Source organism: Punica granatum, chromosome 7, assembly GCF_007655135.1.
Source record: "Punica granatum isolate Tunisia-2019 chromosome 7, ASM765513v2, whole genome shotgun sequence".
Lineage (NCBI taxonomy): Eukaryota > Viridiplantae > Streptophyta > Magnoliopsida > Myrtales > Lythraceae > Punica > Punica granatum.
Genome location: NC_045133.1, coordinates 26,062,203 through 26,079,392, shown reverse-complemented (window position 1 = coordinate 26,079,392; position 17,190 = coordinate 26,062,203). Strand labels below are relative to the sequence as shown.

The following is a 17,190-nucleotide window of genomic DNA, read 5'->3' as shown; positions in this document are numbered from 1 at the left end:
ACTTCCATATAGAGTAGTTGGTTGCATTCAACTTGAACATAGATCCTGTAGATTCCTCCATCTCGAAAACACCGAAAAAACTCAAACTTCTCTAACCCGAAGCTCTGATACCACTTGTTGGGGTTAGGGATGTACTCAACCAAACAATAACGCAGCGATTAATCTTCCTCCCCTTCTAGTGTAATCGAGATAGGAACTAATCAAATCAACCAACAAGCAGTAAAGTAAAACAACACCAAGAATTTTACGTGGAAAACCCCAATGTGGGGAAAAACCACGGGACCAACTCCGAATCAACGATCCACTATGAAGATTATACAATGTCTTTCATCAAGGGTAAACCCTTGGATCACCAAACTCAAGAGAAACACTCTCTTGGATCACCCAAATACTAAATTCGTCACCCACACCGGGTGGTTCACAAAATCAGCTGAAACAGCACCTACAGAGCTCGAATAGAAATTCTGACCGTTCAGAAGTTAGCCCCACGTGTTGTGAAGCTGCTGTCAAAATTTCGTCCCAATCGGAGTTCGTTTGATGTCCCGATCGAGGTTTGATCTCCAGCTGCGCGCTGCCTCTGTTGAGCAGAATTCTCCTCTGCTCTTCCTCTGTTCTGCTGTGCTGTTCTGCTGCCCCTTTGCTGCTGCTGTTCTGCCGCTGCGGCTGCTGCTTCTGCTTTTATACCTCAGCTGATTTGCTGAAGAATAAACCCTAACAAAAATGGGTTCTTGGGCTTATTAAGGCCCGATAAAAGCCCAATACAATTTGAGCCCAACTTCCTCCAAATTGGAGGGATACCCAACAGAAACGCCTTCATCGTCTGCAACCAACTTTTGATGCTAGCCACGTCAGGTTGGACATTACTGACCTTCGGGTTGACTTCATCAGATTTGGATGTGATGGACAATAATTGGTTGGCGATGACGGATGAGATTATCTGCTGGGCTGCTTGAACAGCTATGTCAGCCATTTTCCGGTTAAGTGGAAGCAACCTCTGGTGTGGAAAGAAAGAAGTTTGTGTTGCAGTCCGGGAACTTCCCCGTGGAAGTAGGCTGTTTTTTTTCCTAGGAATCTTTGATATTGGACCTTGCTTTAAGGATGAGGATGTACATTCTATGTATCAGGCTGCTTGTTGGGAATTTTTTAAGCTGCATTTGGAGAAGCCATTCTCCATTTCCATTTCAATAATCAAAGTCTTCTTTTTCCACCCAGATACCACCATTGCTCAGTTTTGGAATCGGGTTTAACTTGTAAACAGATCATGCTTGAAAGATCGAACCTTAAAGAATCATCTTTTTTTCAACATAGAAAAACCCACTTTCGTGACTGTTCTATTGTGATGGATGCATGGAACATCCATGCAGTCGGTTTTCTAAACAAATCGGAAGCAAAAACAGATCAAAGATTAACAGAGCTGTAAATTAGAACCAACTCTTATCTAGATGGTCTTCATTTAGGCGGAACCAGAATAACATTGAAATTGGGAATATCCTAGAAAGCAACAGCCTGTAAGGACGGAGTACTTGGTTGGAGGGGGCGCAAATGATTTGGGCGAAAGGGGAGGTATATCAACGTGCCGCTTTGGTCAGCTCTAGCGGTCATGTTTCCGTGTTCGGGTAAGTGAATCTGCCTCCGGAATGTGAAGAGTGACATTTTGCCAAGACCTTGGGCCTATCTTTCGCCGGAAATAGGCACGTTGATATTCCTAATCCTAGGAATCTCTCATGGACCTTTGACTCTTCTTTTTCGATGATCTTGGGGGCCGACCTTTGACTTTGATTATGGATGTATTTATCTATCTGCATAGCTGTGGTTCTTGGAAATTTTCCACTTTGCAGTAGTCTGTCAATATCATTCGACTAATCAAAGAGTGCCCTTTGCACTCAACAAAGTTAAGTATCGTGCCGATGTACACGTTTTACCTGCATAAAGCACGCACAGCTTCGGGCCGGGTCTGTCTGTTTCTGAGCACAGGACCAAACTGTATCATGTTTGGAAATTTGGATTTAAACCCAGTCACGTTTACTGAGAAGGAGGAATTATGCTATTCAGCCGGATTTTATACATGAGTTTGAACCAGAATTAGCAGATCATGAAGCTAGTAGCTTAATGGAGGCTAGAGCTACAATTAAGTGGGCCTGAACAGTTGATCCGGTCCAGTCCAACAAATCTTGAAAGTGTAGATATTTGGCGGGGAGGTAATATCGGGTGCAGCTCATGAAGTAAAGATAAGACCGAACTCGACTTAAACCGGCCCGAGTGCAGCCTGAAGCGATACGCGCAGGACTTTCATCGGAGGAGCGAGATAGCCGGGAATCCTGTCGATAAGTCCAAGAACTGAACCGACCCATGGGAAACATCGAACCATCGACCTCAGTCCAATATGTTATTTATGATTGCAATACATGAAGCTAACGCATAGTTGGGCATCCACACTAGCAAATAAACTTTTTTGACAACCTAATCGCGAAATTAGAAATATCCGGAGTTTTTCCCTTGGAGCCGAGAGTTGGTAAATTACTTGAGGAATCGAGTACTCCACACAGTCCGGATACCATCTCACTTGCCAAGGTTGAAAAACGAAACTTTGAGGAGGTTCGGATTCAAAACTAGGTCTTGAATATAGTCCTGAAATCTTACCCGTAAAAGCCAATGAATTCGAAGTGGAGGGGTGAAGAATTATTTATATTAATAATTGTAATTGTCACAGAACGAAGTTTCTCAGATGCACGATATATTAACAAAATGTGTCTCCACGTTATGCACATATTTTATTGTTAAATTAATAGAAAAATTGTCTTCGGCTAAGACTAAAAGTTTACATTCAACCTGAAGAGAGCTTGGAGATGAAGTATTCAAGGGCCAGCAGAAATTTAAAGGAGCTCATGGATCGGGGATGTGGACGCCAACACGATGAGCTGCCATCCGAACCTCGTCCATGAACGTTTCGACCCTTTAGTATTTAATTTCCCCCATGCAGGTTCATCTACAAGGGGCATGACCTTCAACAGGTCAAGTGAGTAGACGTTTATGCTAAAATCAACAGGTCGGACTGCACTTTTTTATTTTAAAAAAAGATATATAATCTTAATCTGACATGAAATAGTGATTCAGAATTCACTAGAAACTCATCAAAGGGTTCCTCAACAGTGCAAGTTCGATGCTGAGTAACGATGGACAAGTTCATATTACCCACAAGATGGGCCATCCTTTCAGTGCGTGGAACGTAGTCAGTCTGGCCAAGGAAGTTGGGTTGTACTTGTTCGACAAACACGAGTTCAAGCTCTCTGATTACCAAGGGTACCAGAATAAGAGAGAAGCTGGGGATCAATCTGATGGAACTTTTCCCAACTACGTACCTATACGTTCATCAAACGCATTTAATGTGGAGAGAAAGGGGCATTGTGCGGTGACACACGCCCACTTCTGAGGATTCTCATAAAAAACACATATATTGCAAAGAAAAAGAGGCATTGAGTGGTGACACATGCCTTCCTCGAACAATCCGAAAGATTTTCATCTAAAACACATATAATGAGGAGAAAAGAGCGCGTTGTGCATTGACACATACTCTCGTCTAAAAATCCATAGGATTCTCATTAAAAAAAAGCATCTATCGCAGATAGAAAATGACATTGTACAATGACACATATCCTTATTTTAGAATGCAAAGGATTCTCATTTAATAACGCATCTAACACGGAGAAGAAGGGGCATTGTACAGTGATACAAGTCCTTACCTAAGAATCCAAAAATTCTCATCTAAAAACGCATCAAATGCTGAGAGAAAATTAAGTTCTGCAGGGGTACACACATTCACTATTGGACCAAGAGGTCCTGGATGATTCTTATCTAAATTCGCATATGATGCGAAGATAAAGATGCATTATGCATTAGCACACGCTCTCGATTAGAAATCAAGAGGTTCGGGTTCAATTCTCGTAGCATCACTACAACTTCGTACCGGGGTAATATGAATGTGTGTATAATACATATATATAATTTTCCACAGTTTTTAATCCAAAAGAGAAAAGGATTCTCATGTGAGATGTAAGTACAGATATTTATACCATCGTGGTTTGGTTCAAGCGGTTCGGCCTTGTTCTGCTTAAGAAAGGTCTCGGGTTTTACCTCTCATGGGCCGACCCGTCTCGACTGGATTAGTCGGGGCCTAATTGGACCTTCGGATACCACACCAAGAAAAGTATAAATATTCATAGAGAAGACATTGCCGGTGTTTTGGATGGCAAAGATGGGATAAATGTGGAGGATAATTCATCATCAGAAGATCATGCAATCAGGGCAACAAGCCTAGAAGAGGTTAAGATAACCAATAATGGAGAAGAAGAAGTAATGAAAGAGGAGGAGAAGATAATGCACTACAGCAGCTATCACAGGATACTGCTGGTAGGAGAAGGTGATTTCTCCTTTGCAGCCTGCTCAGCTCGAGCTTTCGGCTCTGCACCGAACATCATTGCCACTTCCCTCGACTCTCAAGGTATGTGCGCATGCATTTGGTAGGCTGTAAAGGCCATCGTCCTTCTATATATATGTGTGTTGTGGTTTTGGTCCATATCAAGAGGTCTCATGTTCGATATTCAGTGGGACTACCCGTGTCCCTTTATTAGATATTTTAGATTTTTATTTCAATACACTAGGCCCATGAGTCTCCCTTATAATAATAAAAAAATTTAATATCCCCTATGCAGGTTTCATCTACAAGGAGCATTCTTTTGAACAGATTAGGTAAGTATTATAATAAAATCTCTTGGACTGCTGCTCCATACGTCGGTGTATTAACTAAAATAAATATCTTAGATTTTACTATGAACAATTTGAGCTTTTTACGCGCCAATGAGTACATTGGCAATCCCAATACGTACTAATTTCCGAAAATATGGTAACCTCAGGCTTCACCAGGAACTGGTACAAGGATTTCTCAGTAATGCGAGTTCAATGCTGAGTTACGATGGACAAGTTCATATCACCCACAAAACAGCCTATACTTTCAGTGCGTGGGACAGAGTTGGTCTGGCCAAGAAAGTCAGCATGCGCTTGGTCAGATCAGTACAATTTCTCGCGCTGGTGTTGCCCGGGGTATGCAAATAGGAGAGTGATGGCTATCGATGTGATGAAAGTTTTCCCATTGGGAGATGCAGTACGTTCATGTAAATCAAAGACATTTAATCCATATTCTTCCGGAAGGAAAAAAAAAAAGAAAAAAACTAATGTTGGCCAGTTATTATCATTAGTTGTCGTTTGATATATAGCCGTATAGGGTATATAGCTTCCATTTGTTGTTTGTTAATTATCATGGCAAATCATTTATAAAGAGACCTTCATGGACATAACGGTCTCACTTCCCTCACCGCTTGTGTTGGATCAAATCGAAGACAAGTAAATTATGGTATTATTTACTAGAATATATTCATATTTATACCTATTCATTTATTTATTAAAACCCTATATATAAATATATTAAAATATTAATTGACAGCCTTAATAATGAGAAATTATTGGGTGATCCTATCTCGCCACGTGGCGTGAGGAAGTACCAATTAAAATGCATAAAACTAGGGAATTGGTGCTAGTCACTCGAATAATTGTTATAATTATTATTCATTAAAGTATTATTATTGATTTTTCCTCACCACATCATTTGAGGTATGATTATCTAAAATTTGCTCAATTGAACGTGATATCAGTTAAAATCTAGGCTTTAAGAGGATTGAAAACTTAAAATTGTCAAATGGAATGTGACCAGAAAAACAGACAGTCTAGTATTTAATTTTCTCATTAAATGGGAGGCATTTAATTTCTTTCCTATTGAGAATATCGAAGCGAAAAATGCCATTCATGTAATTTATTTATCCCAACTAGCTTTCCCTCCTTTGGTAAGTATATATTCATATATGGTTGGAGGGGAAGAAGAAAAAGGAAATTCAATTAATAGTTGCCTAAAAAACAATATAAATGTAAATTAATGACCGGGAAAGTTTTACTTTTTTTTTTTGGGTGGAATAAAGTTTTACTCTTTAATTATTTGACTTGACTTGAATTAAATTACTCGGTCCCCATTGTACTTTCAGATATCAAGTACACCGAAAAAAAGAGGATTAATTTTTTTTGGTGAAATTGAAGTAATTATGTGTATAATCACGAGGAAGAATTGCAGCGGATAAGAAAATGTCAGGTTAATACTAGCTAAGCATGCAGGTGGTGGACCATAATTACGTGTATAATTGTATAAATCTTATCTATTTATTCCCCGCATATCTTTGTAAGGAGACTTTACTTATGGTTAAGCCTCTTCTCCTATAAATGAACCCCTTTGGCTTTTAGAAGATACAATCGCATCACAAGGCTTCACTTCTTTTTAGAATTAAAGCAATTGCGCAAGTCTACAGTCTGCAGAGGAATGGAAGAGGGGAAGCTAGCGATGGGATCTATTAAGTCGAAGGCGATTATGGTTTTCTTGGTCATAACACTTCTGACGATTTCTCCGATACTGACGGCCTTTGCTAAAGAGCAACCGAACATCAGTAAAAGGGAGTGGTGCATGATTGCATGCGAAATGAGTTGTTATCCGAAAACCAGCCCGGACCAGCCTTGTATGCAAGAATGCATGAAGCGCTGCATGGGACATTCGCTGGCCATCAACTACTGCAACCTTGGTTGCGTGATTACTTCATGTCTCAAGCCAAATTTCGGTATTAACTCTTTTAATCTTATAAATTCCTAGTGTATATATATATATATTAACTTTCTTAACGTGATCTAGGGACAGACCGTACGAGATCTAGCAGAATATAAACGTTAATCAAATAAACCTGTTTACTATATATATGACCTCGTTAATGAATATAATGATTCCCGGTTGCTGCCTTCTTCATTTTGCAGATATGAAGAGCATGGAAGGCTGTGCCAGTTTGTGTCCGAAGGACTGCAAGGCATCTTAAGTAACATGTGCAATGAATTATAAATGATCGAGGATTTCATTTTGCTGTTGTGTTAAATCCATATGTATGAATAAAAAAAAAAAAGGAGAAGAAACTCGCATAGTTACAAAAGAATGGGTTGGAGGAGTTAGCCAGCTATTTACCCATATTATAATGTATGTCAAAAATATATCGACCTTTATAGATGATACCATCAAGCACAATCCATTTCCATGAAATTCTTACAATATGAACATGTAAGACAAATACGAGGTGGTGATTTGGGTATGCCTGATTCCGAGTGTACGTGCATGTCTTACCCGACTAAGCATTGCTCCTGGCCAGATCAGTTTCAGGGCGAGGGCCGCCAAACCGTGTTATACTTGAAAATCCTGATTTTTGTTTTGGCCCACCAGAGAAAAAAAAAAAAAACATTTTCCCTACTGCAGGAGCCTAGGAGGCATGTTCGTGTTCTATTAAACGAATCAAATGAGATTGGTTCATCAACAACCATATATCTAATTTTAAACTGATGCCGGGTCCGGGCTCGTGAAATTAATCTTGCTCAATTTGGGCCTTGAACCATATATCTAATTTTAATAGATATGTGATTGATAATTGTTATTGTATTATACAGAATTTTTCCCGTCGGAATTCCGTAAAATGACTATTTTCAACCGATCTTTGGCGCATCCTTTGTTGCAATCATAGCTTCCCTTTAACGTTATATTGACCGTGGCATATATTTTGTAAAAGGGACACATTCATAGTCATTGACACAGCATGCACGTTCCTCACATCCGTACCAAATCAACCATGTATATAAATATATAGTTTTTAAATTATATTGAATTAAATTAAATATATACACATATATATCATGTATGTGTTCATGGACAATAGTATATTTTTGGGTGATTATGAACAATAGTATATTGATAGTTCCGTTTAAGATTTTATTCTAATTTTAAGGGAATTTTTATGGGCCTAATTGATGATTAACAAAAAGTGGAAAATAAATGTATGCTAGGAGTTCCGTTCGCGAGTCCGTGACTTTAACATGAGATTTCTTGAAAGTCGAGGGCGAAGAAAATTGAGACACACCACATTTTCTCTATTTAATTTTAAAGTTTGATAAAGGGATGTAATGCATTAAATAATCCGAGATGCCTATACAGTTAATTGCAATGAGAAGAAGTGGGGACAAATCATAGGTACAACACTTTAAAATGACTGTACGTGCACGCAAATAATTTTTTTTTTACCATGTCTAGTATTTGAATATCAAATAAATTATTCATATTTGAGTAAATCTCACATAAATCAAGTACATTATATTGAAGTAACAAAAATTACTTATATTCCTAATAAGTTATTCACAAATAATTTAAGGATTGTTTGGTTTCAAAGTATGATTTTAAAATCCTACTTTAATTTAATTCTACTCGCGACGAAACAAAATAACTTATACAAAATCAAAGGATGGACCCCATTTATACCACTCTTTTTCCACAACAAAACAAAATAACTCATACAAAGTCAAAGGGTGGCCTCATTTATACATTTCTTTTTCAAAATTAAAATCTAATTTTAAAATCCTACTTTGAAACCAAACGCAGCATTAAATTCCTAATAAGTTATTCACAAATAACTTAAATTCCTAATAATTTATTCACAAATAATTTAAAGTATACAAATAATTTTTAAGATTTTTACAATATTAACCAAGACACATGGATTTTGAAGATATTTTATTTAAATTTTAGTAAATTGCTTGGCTGTAATATATAATTAACCATCTTATAGAGAATAACATTTATTTCTTTCTTTCTCTCATTGGATGAGGCGCATTTAATTTCTTTCTTATAGAGAATAATGTAGTGAAAAATGCCATTCATGCAATTATTTTTCCAACAAACTTTATATCCTTTGGTGAGTATATTCACATATGGAAATGGTTGGTTGGAAGTGAAGAAGAAAATCAAAATTCAATCAATATTGCATATATAATCTAATAAATTTTTTTTATTTTTTATTTTTTGCTAGAAAGCACCAACATAATTGCAGCAGCATGGGAAAATGAATGCATTGTTATCGCTAGCTAAGCATGCGTGTCGGTGTGCATGTTTGTATAAATCCCGTTGGTTTGTTCTTAACGAGTACACTTACGCGAAGTCAATCCTCTTCTAGTCCTATAAATGTCCACTTTTGGGTCTTAGAAGCTAGAATACATCACCATCACAAGGCTTCAGTTCTCTAATTCGAGCTGCAAACTGCAAATGGCATCCATTAAGTCAAAGATTGTTATGGTATCCGTGGTGATGACAATCCTGATGTTATCTCCGATATGGTCGGTCTCTGCTGATGAGCAACCGAACATCGGACAATCAGACTGGTGCAGGATGTTGTGTGCCTTGAAATGTTATCCCGTAACCAGTCCCTTACAGCCCTGTATGCTTGGATGCATGAAAGGGTGCTTAGGGAATTCGCTGGCCATCAACAACTGCAACCTTGGCTGTGCAATAACTTCATGCCTCAAGCCCAATGCCGGTATCATGATCCATCATGAACTCTATTAATCTTATAAACTACCTATATATATATATATATACATATACATATGTGTATCCAATTTTTTCCTAACACGATCAAGGGACAACCACATGATCTAGCAAGCTGGTTTGTTGGTTGAAAGAAAACCTATTTACTATACGTTACCTCTCGCTATTCGGCCTACAATTTCACTTTCATCTTGCAGATATGAAGAGTTTGGAAGGCTGTGTAGGGTCGTGCTCGAAGGACTGCGGGGCATCTTAAGATGTGAAATCAATTGCTAAGGGCCGGGATTTCATTTTGCTAGTGTCAAATTCATATGTACGAAAAATAAGAATTCCGTAGTTTAACAAAAAGGATCAGTTTGAGGAGTGACGACTTGTTATAGCCATGTGCATGTCATATATGTTTCAACCTATGAAATACAGTCCGTTTCCCATGAAATTCTATGATTCATTTATTTATTCATTTATTTGGCAAAAGATTTCTTTTTCTGGAATATATTTCGATATCTGCAAGCCCAACATGACCGACTAATTCAATTCGAATCGGTTTGACCAACAAATTAGTAAAACTCGCCCAACATGAATTTTTTCCTTTACATAACTTAAATTAAAAATTTTATTTAAAAAGAACAAATACTCAACCATTTAAATCAATTCCCGATAATAGATTTAGTAAAAGTTTAAATTGCTATATTTCATATGAGAAATGTCAGCCATCTAAGGCGAATGTGCGCCTGACACGCAGAGTGGGAACCTTGGACAGGGGGCCCACATGCATAGGGCCCACCATTTAGTTTCCTTGCCTCTCAATCAATCAAGCAGAGCAGAGCACATTTAAGAAGTTGACTTTAGCATCTTGACTTGCAATTTCCAGACGAAGACTTCCCCCCAGGTCCGCCATTGATTCTCTCAACACTAATTAAATCATCTTAATAATCGGCCCTCTGATTTTTCAGTTTAATTTGAACTTCTTTATTATTTCTAAGTTCCGGTAATATTCCCGCGGTTTGGGACAAAATGGTTACATTATTTTATTTTATTTTTTGGTTTTTAATAAGTAATTTTAAATAATAAATCGTCTGTGGCACCGTGTGTATATCAAAAACCACGCTCTTCCAGAGCTATATATATATCATACGCCTTTTCAACTGATCATGTCAGAGAATCATCCCACTCTGGATTTCTTTGAGTTTGTATGCTTATCCTCGGGATTTCTTCGATAACCTGCAAACTGTGTTCCGATACTCGTAAGTAGTACTGTGCACCGCACACGATCACGAAATGGCTCATCGGCAGGAGATCATCATAGAGCTGTACTCAGTGCACTGCGATAAATGCAGGTCCAAAGCTATGCAGATCGCAGCCACAGCCGATGGTAATTCTCTTCACTTCCTTTTTCTCTTCAAGCCAAAGCCTGGGGTAGCTAGATTAGTCATTACTGCGTAAATTCAGTCCATTTCGATTGCTCCTCATAGGTATCTTGAGACCCAGTCCTTTCTCGGTTAAGTCATGAACCCGACCTGAGATCTCCTAGTTCTCGTTGAATAAGTAACTATGCACACATTCGAATTACACTGCACGAGATCTGCTTAAACCACATGATGAACTTTTACTGAGAGCCGGAATTTGCTTGGACCCGATACTTCCCTACTCAAATTGCATTTTCATTGGTAGCTCAATGATTGATGTATTAGTTTACTGTTTGTTCAAATGACGAGCCACTGACTATAGTTTCCTTTATGGGACTGTGGATGGACAGGTTCGGTAAATTCGGTGAAGATACAAGGAATGGACAGGGACCAACTGGCGGTGGTTGGGGTAGGGATCGATTCGACAAGTCTGACCCAATCCCTGAGAAAAAAGTTCCGGCATGCTAATATACTGAGCGTTCGGCCAATCACATCGTCACCAGGAAGAAGCAGCTGGAGCAGTCAATATGAATCATATGATCATTACAACACGTTCCCTTCAATGGGCTATCAACAACACCATCAATGCCCGGCTCCTTCGTATTATAGTAGCTGCCCTCGCGTGTACACAGAGGCTTATGATTCGAGCGCAAGTAACTGTATTGTCATGTGAGAAAGATCTGTTGTCTCAATGTAAATTTGTATGTGAAATGTTTTTGTGTGAATGTAATTTGTGGTTTGTTTATAGTTTACTTCTTATTTACTAGTTCGAGCGCTTTTTTCGTGGTACACAAAGTTCATTTCCATTCTCTTTGATTTTGAGATTCGTTCGATACATAGAGCCATCAAGATGTTGGTTATCGTCATTAATTATTATAGTTTTTTACTCATAGCTTTCATTTCATGTTACACGGCGATGGCAAATCCTTTCAAAGGCGACACCTATCCTTCCATATGAGAGCAATGTTCCTCAAATCTGCTGTTGGATCCAGTTAAGATTCGGGCCTACTCCGAAGTCAAACTTCAAAGAAAAATCCCTATTTGCAATTATGTTTCCGCCTACGTTACCTTCTTTGGTAAGTATTCGCATAATATTCAGAAAAGGAAGTTCAATCGACGTAGCATAAACCCCTAAGATAACTCCAAGGAATTTAGCCTACTGGTAAGGAGGAACTTAAGTATCCATCCGATCTCGGGTTCGAAACCCTTTGGAGCCACCGGAGCGCCTTTGGAGTGATTACATGTTCCGCACGCCGCCGGGGGTTCATGGAGCCTCGGAGATTAGTCGGGCGAAGCCCAAATATCCCGGATTAGCAAAAAAAAAAAGATAATAAATACAAAAATAAACCCCCTAAGATAAAAGTATTTGCCACATTTACCCCCAAAAAAAAATTGCCATGAATTTTGCATCAAAAGATAATGGTTCTCATGGGAGATGTAAGCCTAGATATTTCATTGCTTACAACCACCTTCCTTGTCTGTGGGTGACTAGGTATCCATCGTAAGCCTTTCCTCCTTCGAACGTTCGCCCTTAACTTTAAGGTTGTGCCATCATAAGGTGCTGCTAATGGAAGGATCTATTCAAAGCGAAGAGATATATAGCTAGTGTTTTGGATGGCATAAATGGGATAAATGTGGATGATAAATCATTATCAGATCAAGGTCATGCAATTAGGGCAACATGTCCAGAAGAGGTGAATATCATCAACAATGGTGAAGAAGAAAAAGATCAAGTAATAGTGAAAGAGAAGAAGAGCAAGCACTATATGTATAATGTTGTTCAACGGTTTTTACACACCATTAGAGATTTCAGAGTCGGGGTATTGGGTATATATTGCTTCTGTTTCTTGTTTACGAACATGGCAAAATCTTTTGTAGAGGAGAGAACTTCGTGAACATTAGATAGGATAGTCACGTCAGTCGTTGGATTAAATCAAAGACAAGGAAAATCGCTTATTCCCAGAATCAAGCGTATACATGTTATCTCTGATAAATTAAGTTAGTAACCAGTACTAGTGAAACAATTTATCAAAGTTCATATCTAAGCGAAATAAGAAGAGCTCCCTCATAAGATGATGAAAGAAAGAAAATAGGTCAAATGCAATGTGAGAAAAATGAGAATAGGCTAATAATTAATCCTTTTATAATCAAATGATTGGCATTCATCAAAGAGGGTGTTGGCGCTCGCTTTCGTCTGTTAACCAAGAGATTCTTGATTTAATACTCTTGATGGGATTATTCATACCCTTTTCTTAACTTTTAAAATTTCTATTTCATTATATTAGACTCATAAGCCTGTTTGATAATAAAAAAATGAGGAGCATTCAATTTCTTTACTATTAAGAGTATCAGGGAAAAATGCCACTCATGCAATTGTGTTTCTAGCTAGCATTCTCTTCTTTGTAACATTCGTGTTAAGAGACGTAGTTGGGACTTGTGAAAAGTCATAAAATTTCTATTAAATTTTGTCGAGCTTATTATTTTAAAATTATCTTATTTTGCCTTCTTTGATTTTTACAAATATAAAGTCTTTTTGAATTTCACCCCCTTAAACAAAATTCCTAAGTTCGTGCCTAGTTTGGGCTGTCATACTCCGTTTTTGTTATGTTTAATTTTCCTTGGGCACTTGGCCCGTTACACTATCAGAAGAAAGGAAAAAAAAAAAACTGACATTCCATTCTTTGGTAAGTATTAACATACGGTTGTAGGAGAAAATGGAAGTTATTCAATAAAGGTTGCCTCAACAACCTAACAAATGGAGTAATCTCCACGAGAAGCAACGACCAAATTGAAACAGACAAAAGAAGGGGTCTTCATGTAGTATTGTAAGACATCGACTCGAAATGAAGAATTTCTTTTTTTTCATTTCTCATTAATTGTATAATTGAGGATTAAATTTTCATCAATAAAACTTATGCGTTTTTTTTTTACTTTATTTCCTATCTCATACTGGATCTTCAATAAGTTTTTACGATAAAAAATTATCAAAAAGAAAATTGCAACAGACATGGGGATATACTGTATGCTAGCTCAGCATGTATGTGGTGAACCATAATTATATGTTTTAGTATAAGTCTATCTATCGATTTCTCCTGAGCATATTTTCGTAAGGAAAGTTAACAGATGGGTAAACCTTTTCTCCTATGAATTACCTGTTGAGGATTTGTACTTTAGCATGGACGGTTCGGAGATGAATACGAAACCGAATTCGGATTTAAAGAAGACGAATTTCGGAGACGGTCAAAAAAGACAATGTCAACCATGAACTTGGAGTCGAAAAAAATGATAAACACGATTTTCTATGTTGAATAATTGCTTCAAGGCGCAGGACAACGTTTTTTAAAAAGAGTTATTCGCCTCCACACAAAGTTGAATTTCTTCGAGGATACAATGAAACCATTGTATATTCTACCATAGCAAACTTGTAGAACACCTTAACTCTCTCACTCAATATTCTGAAATTATTTCGATTAATCTCCGTGTCAACTTTTGGCACTAAAACCTGTATTTATTTATATTCAACGAACGCTATCAAGAATGATGTGGCTCTTGTTTGGGACGTGTCCCTCGTACGTATCCCACAAAGGAACTTTTGTTAATTAATCAAAAAAAAATTCTTTAACTATTCGGTCAAATACACGACCGTTTTACCAAATATATAACGCTTGTGCCACGAATACAAAGCTTCTGTCTTGAATTCCTTCGGTCAAGGCGGTAGAACTATTTTGCATGAACAAACCGCTACTTGGACAGCACTAACAGTTAATGACAATTTGATTCATTTATTTTATTTTATTTATCAACCGAAATTTCAATTTCATCCGTTTAGTACGAGAATTATAATAAATAATTTATCAAATAAACAAGCCCATCGAATTTTACTTCTCTAACTTAATGGAGCAATTGCAATCAAGTTAGATTATGGATTTAGTATAGTGAGTTATAATAAGTATAGTGAGTTACGCCTTTGCCCAGTAATAAAAAAAGATTATGAATTCTATACTCGTTATAAGACTGTCTTTGTTCATTTATTAGTTATTAGAATTTCTATTTTATTACACTAAATCCATGGTCACAAGCAAAAAAAAACAAAAAACAAAAAAGTTAAAGCAGTAGCAAGTCCACGGTCTGCAGAGAAGGGGAAGAGGGGAGCCATGGGAGCTATTAAGTCGAAGGCGATTATGGTGTTCATGGCGGCCTTTGATGGCGAGCAACCGAATATTAGTAGAAGGAGCTTGTGCACGTACTGGCTTATCTTGAGTTTTTATCCTGATGCTAGAACAGTACACCATTGTGTGCAAGGCTGCATGAAGGACTGCATGCATGGGTTAATTCTCTAGCCATTAACAACTTCCTGCAACCTTCATTGCACGATTACTTCATGCCTGAAGCCAAATTCCGGTATCGCAACCGATAAACTCTATTAATCTCATAAAATCTTAATACATGTATATAAGTTCGTCTACTATGATATATGTATAACGAATTATTTTCGGCCCCTCTATTTCTTCATTAATTGTGCAGGGAAGAAGAGCATGGACAATGGTCCGGGGTTACGTTTTGATAGTGTTAAATTCATATGCGCCAAAAGAGAAATTCGTTAACAATTTAGAAAGGATGAGTTCGAGGAGTGACTAGCTAGTCACATATGCATGTCATATATATAAAATCCAATCCCTTTCCATGAAATTTTATGAATCATTTATTTATTTAGCAAAAACGTTTCATTTCTCATTAAGAAACGCCATGCTACCGATGATTGCGGGCTTGAGTAGACCCAGAAAGGGACCCTTATACTATGGGCCTACATGCACCGGCCTCACTTTATAATTTCGATGCTTCTCGCGCGTATCAGCTTTCTTAATAAAAGAGGAAGAGGAAGACGACGACGACTTTAGTGCGTTGACTTGAAATTTCCGTAGTTCACAACCAAAATCCTTTTTTTTTGTCCTCAATATAAGTATAAATGGGAAATCATGTGGGCACCGTGTATATCTAGAACCGCGCTCTTCCAAATGCCACCTATATATTGATCAGTATAAAGGTGGTAGTTCAGTTGGTAACGGAGTTCGTCATCCAAAAAGAAGGTTAAGGGATCGAAACTCGATTTAAACACGAAAGCATTTGTATTAATAAATACTTGTCATCTACCCTATGAGATCTGTTCTGGTTCACTGTGTACTTTGGTGGGGTCATAGTGACCTAAGTGAACTTCTCACCAAGTCATTTACTTATTCGAGCGAATATAACATTTCATGGCGGCTGTAGAGCTCATCTGGTCTTCACAAGGGGATTGTTACGCTGGTCTCCTCCTCCCGGCCTTTTATTAAGCTAATATATATATATATATATATATATATTGATCAGTAAATGTTCGAAAATTATCGTTCTCCGATGACCTGCTACAAAACGTAATTGAGATACTCATCAGTTGTATATGATCCCGAAATGGCTCAGCGACAAGAGATCGTCATAAAGCTGTACTCAGTCTGCTGTGATTAGTGCAGGGCCAAAGCTATGCAGACTGCTACCACAGCTGATGGTAAGTCGTGGTCTCTCCTTTTGCTTCTTTCACCCAAACGCAGCGACGACGTGTGATCGAACCTCCCCGCCAATTTGAGACAGTTTGATATGGAGATATCGAGGCAAGTGTAGATCGCTGCATGAATTCGGTCCATTTGAGATGGCTCCTCTCCCGCCTACTAGAGGTGAAACACGAAAAAGTCCATGAGAGAAGGAATACCATAATAAGCCCAAACATACATGGACCGCAGTCTAATCTAATTACGAGAATAAGTAACGAACGCGACCTGGGAGCATTGTGTCTGTGCTCATCGAATAAATTATTTCACATGTTCAAATTAATTGCACGGCAAAGAATTTGCTTATATACCACCAGAACTATTACTCAGAATTTGCTCCGACCCAATACTTCTACACTTTGTATTACATTTTCATCGGGGTATTGATTCGATCATCGTTGCATTAGCTTACTATTTATATTTGTGTGACAAGCCACTAACTAGTTCGATCATCGATGCATGCTTACTATTTATTTGGATGACGAGCCAGTAACTCGCTCCCTTTACGCCTCTAGATGGACTGGTACAGTTATTTCGGTGAAATTACATGGAACGGACAGGAACCACCTCGTTGTGGTTGGGAAAGGAATCGATTCGGCAAATCTGACTCGATCCCTGAGAAAAAAGTTCCGGTGTGCTGACATACTGAGCGTTCGATCAATGACATCATGATCTCTGGAATAATCAAACAGCTACAGCTGCA

General features: G+C 38.0%; 4 protein-coding genes and 1 pseudogene across 4 annotated transcripts; all 5 read left to right on the top strand.

The window, feature by feature from the left end:
- The first annotated feature begins 4,353 nt into the window (after positions 1-4,353).
- Positions 4,354-5,109, top strand: LOC116214558 (uncharacterized protein At4g26485-like). The gene is made up of 3 exons (XM_031549948.1): positions 4,354-4,498; positions 4,710-4,746; positions 4,911-5,109. The coding sequence occupies exons 1-3, from the start codon at positions 4,354-4,356 to the stop codon at positions 5,107-5,109; spliced, it is 381 nt and encodes a 126-aa protein (XP_031405808.1).
- A 1,202-nt stretch (positions 5,110-6,311) lies between these two features.
- LOC116212838 lies at positions 6,312-7,241 on the top strand. The gene is made up of 2 exons (XM_031547554.1): positions 6,312-6,710; positions 6,901-7,241. Exons 1-2 carry the CDS (start codon positions 6,419-6,421, stop codon positions 6,957-6,959), a joined length of 351 nt encoding a protein of 116 aa, XP_031403414.1. The 5' UTR covers positions 6,312-6,418; the 3' UTR covers positions 6,960-7,241.
- A 1,779-nt stretch (positions 7,242-9,020) lies between these two features.
- On the top strand, positions 9,021-9,919 carry LOC116212839. Its single transcript, XM_031547555.1, has 2 exons — positions 9,021-9,488; positions 9,697-9,919. The coding sequence occupies exons 1-2, from the start codon at positions 9,218-9,220 to the stop codon at positions 9,753-9,755; spliced, it is 330 nt and encodes a 109-aa protein (XP_031403415.1). The 5' UTR covers positions 9,021-9,217; the 3' UTR covers positions 9,756-9,919.
- A 751-nt stretch (positions 9,920-10,670) lies between these two features.
- LOC116212837 (disease resistance protein RGA5-like) lies at positions 10,671-11,657 on the top strand. Its single transcript, XM_031547553.1, has 2 exons — positions 10,671-10,871; positions 11,256-11,657. Exons 1-2 carry the CDS (start codon positions 10,778-10,780, stop codon positions 11,576-11,578), a joined length of 417 nt encoding a protein of 138 aa, XP_031403413.1. The 5' UTR covers positions 10,671-10,777; the 3' UTR covers positions 11,579-11,657.
- A 4,696-nt stretch (positions 11,658-16,353) lies between these two features.
- Positions 16,354-17,159, top strand: LOC116214557 (annotated as a pseudogene).
- Positions 17,160-17,190: the final 31 nt, after the last annotated feature.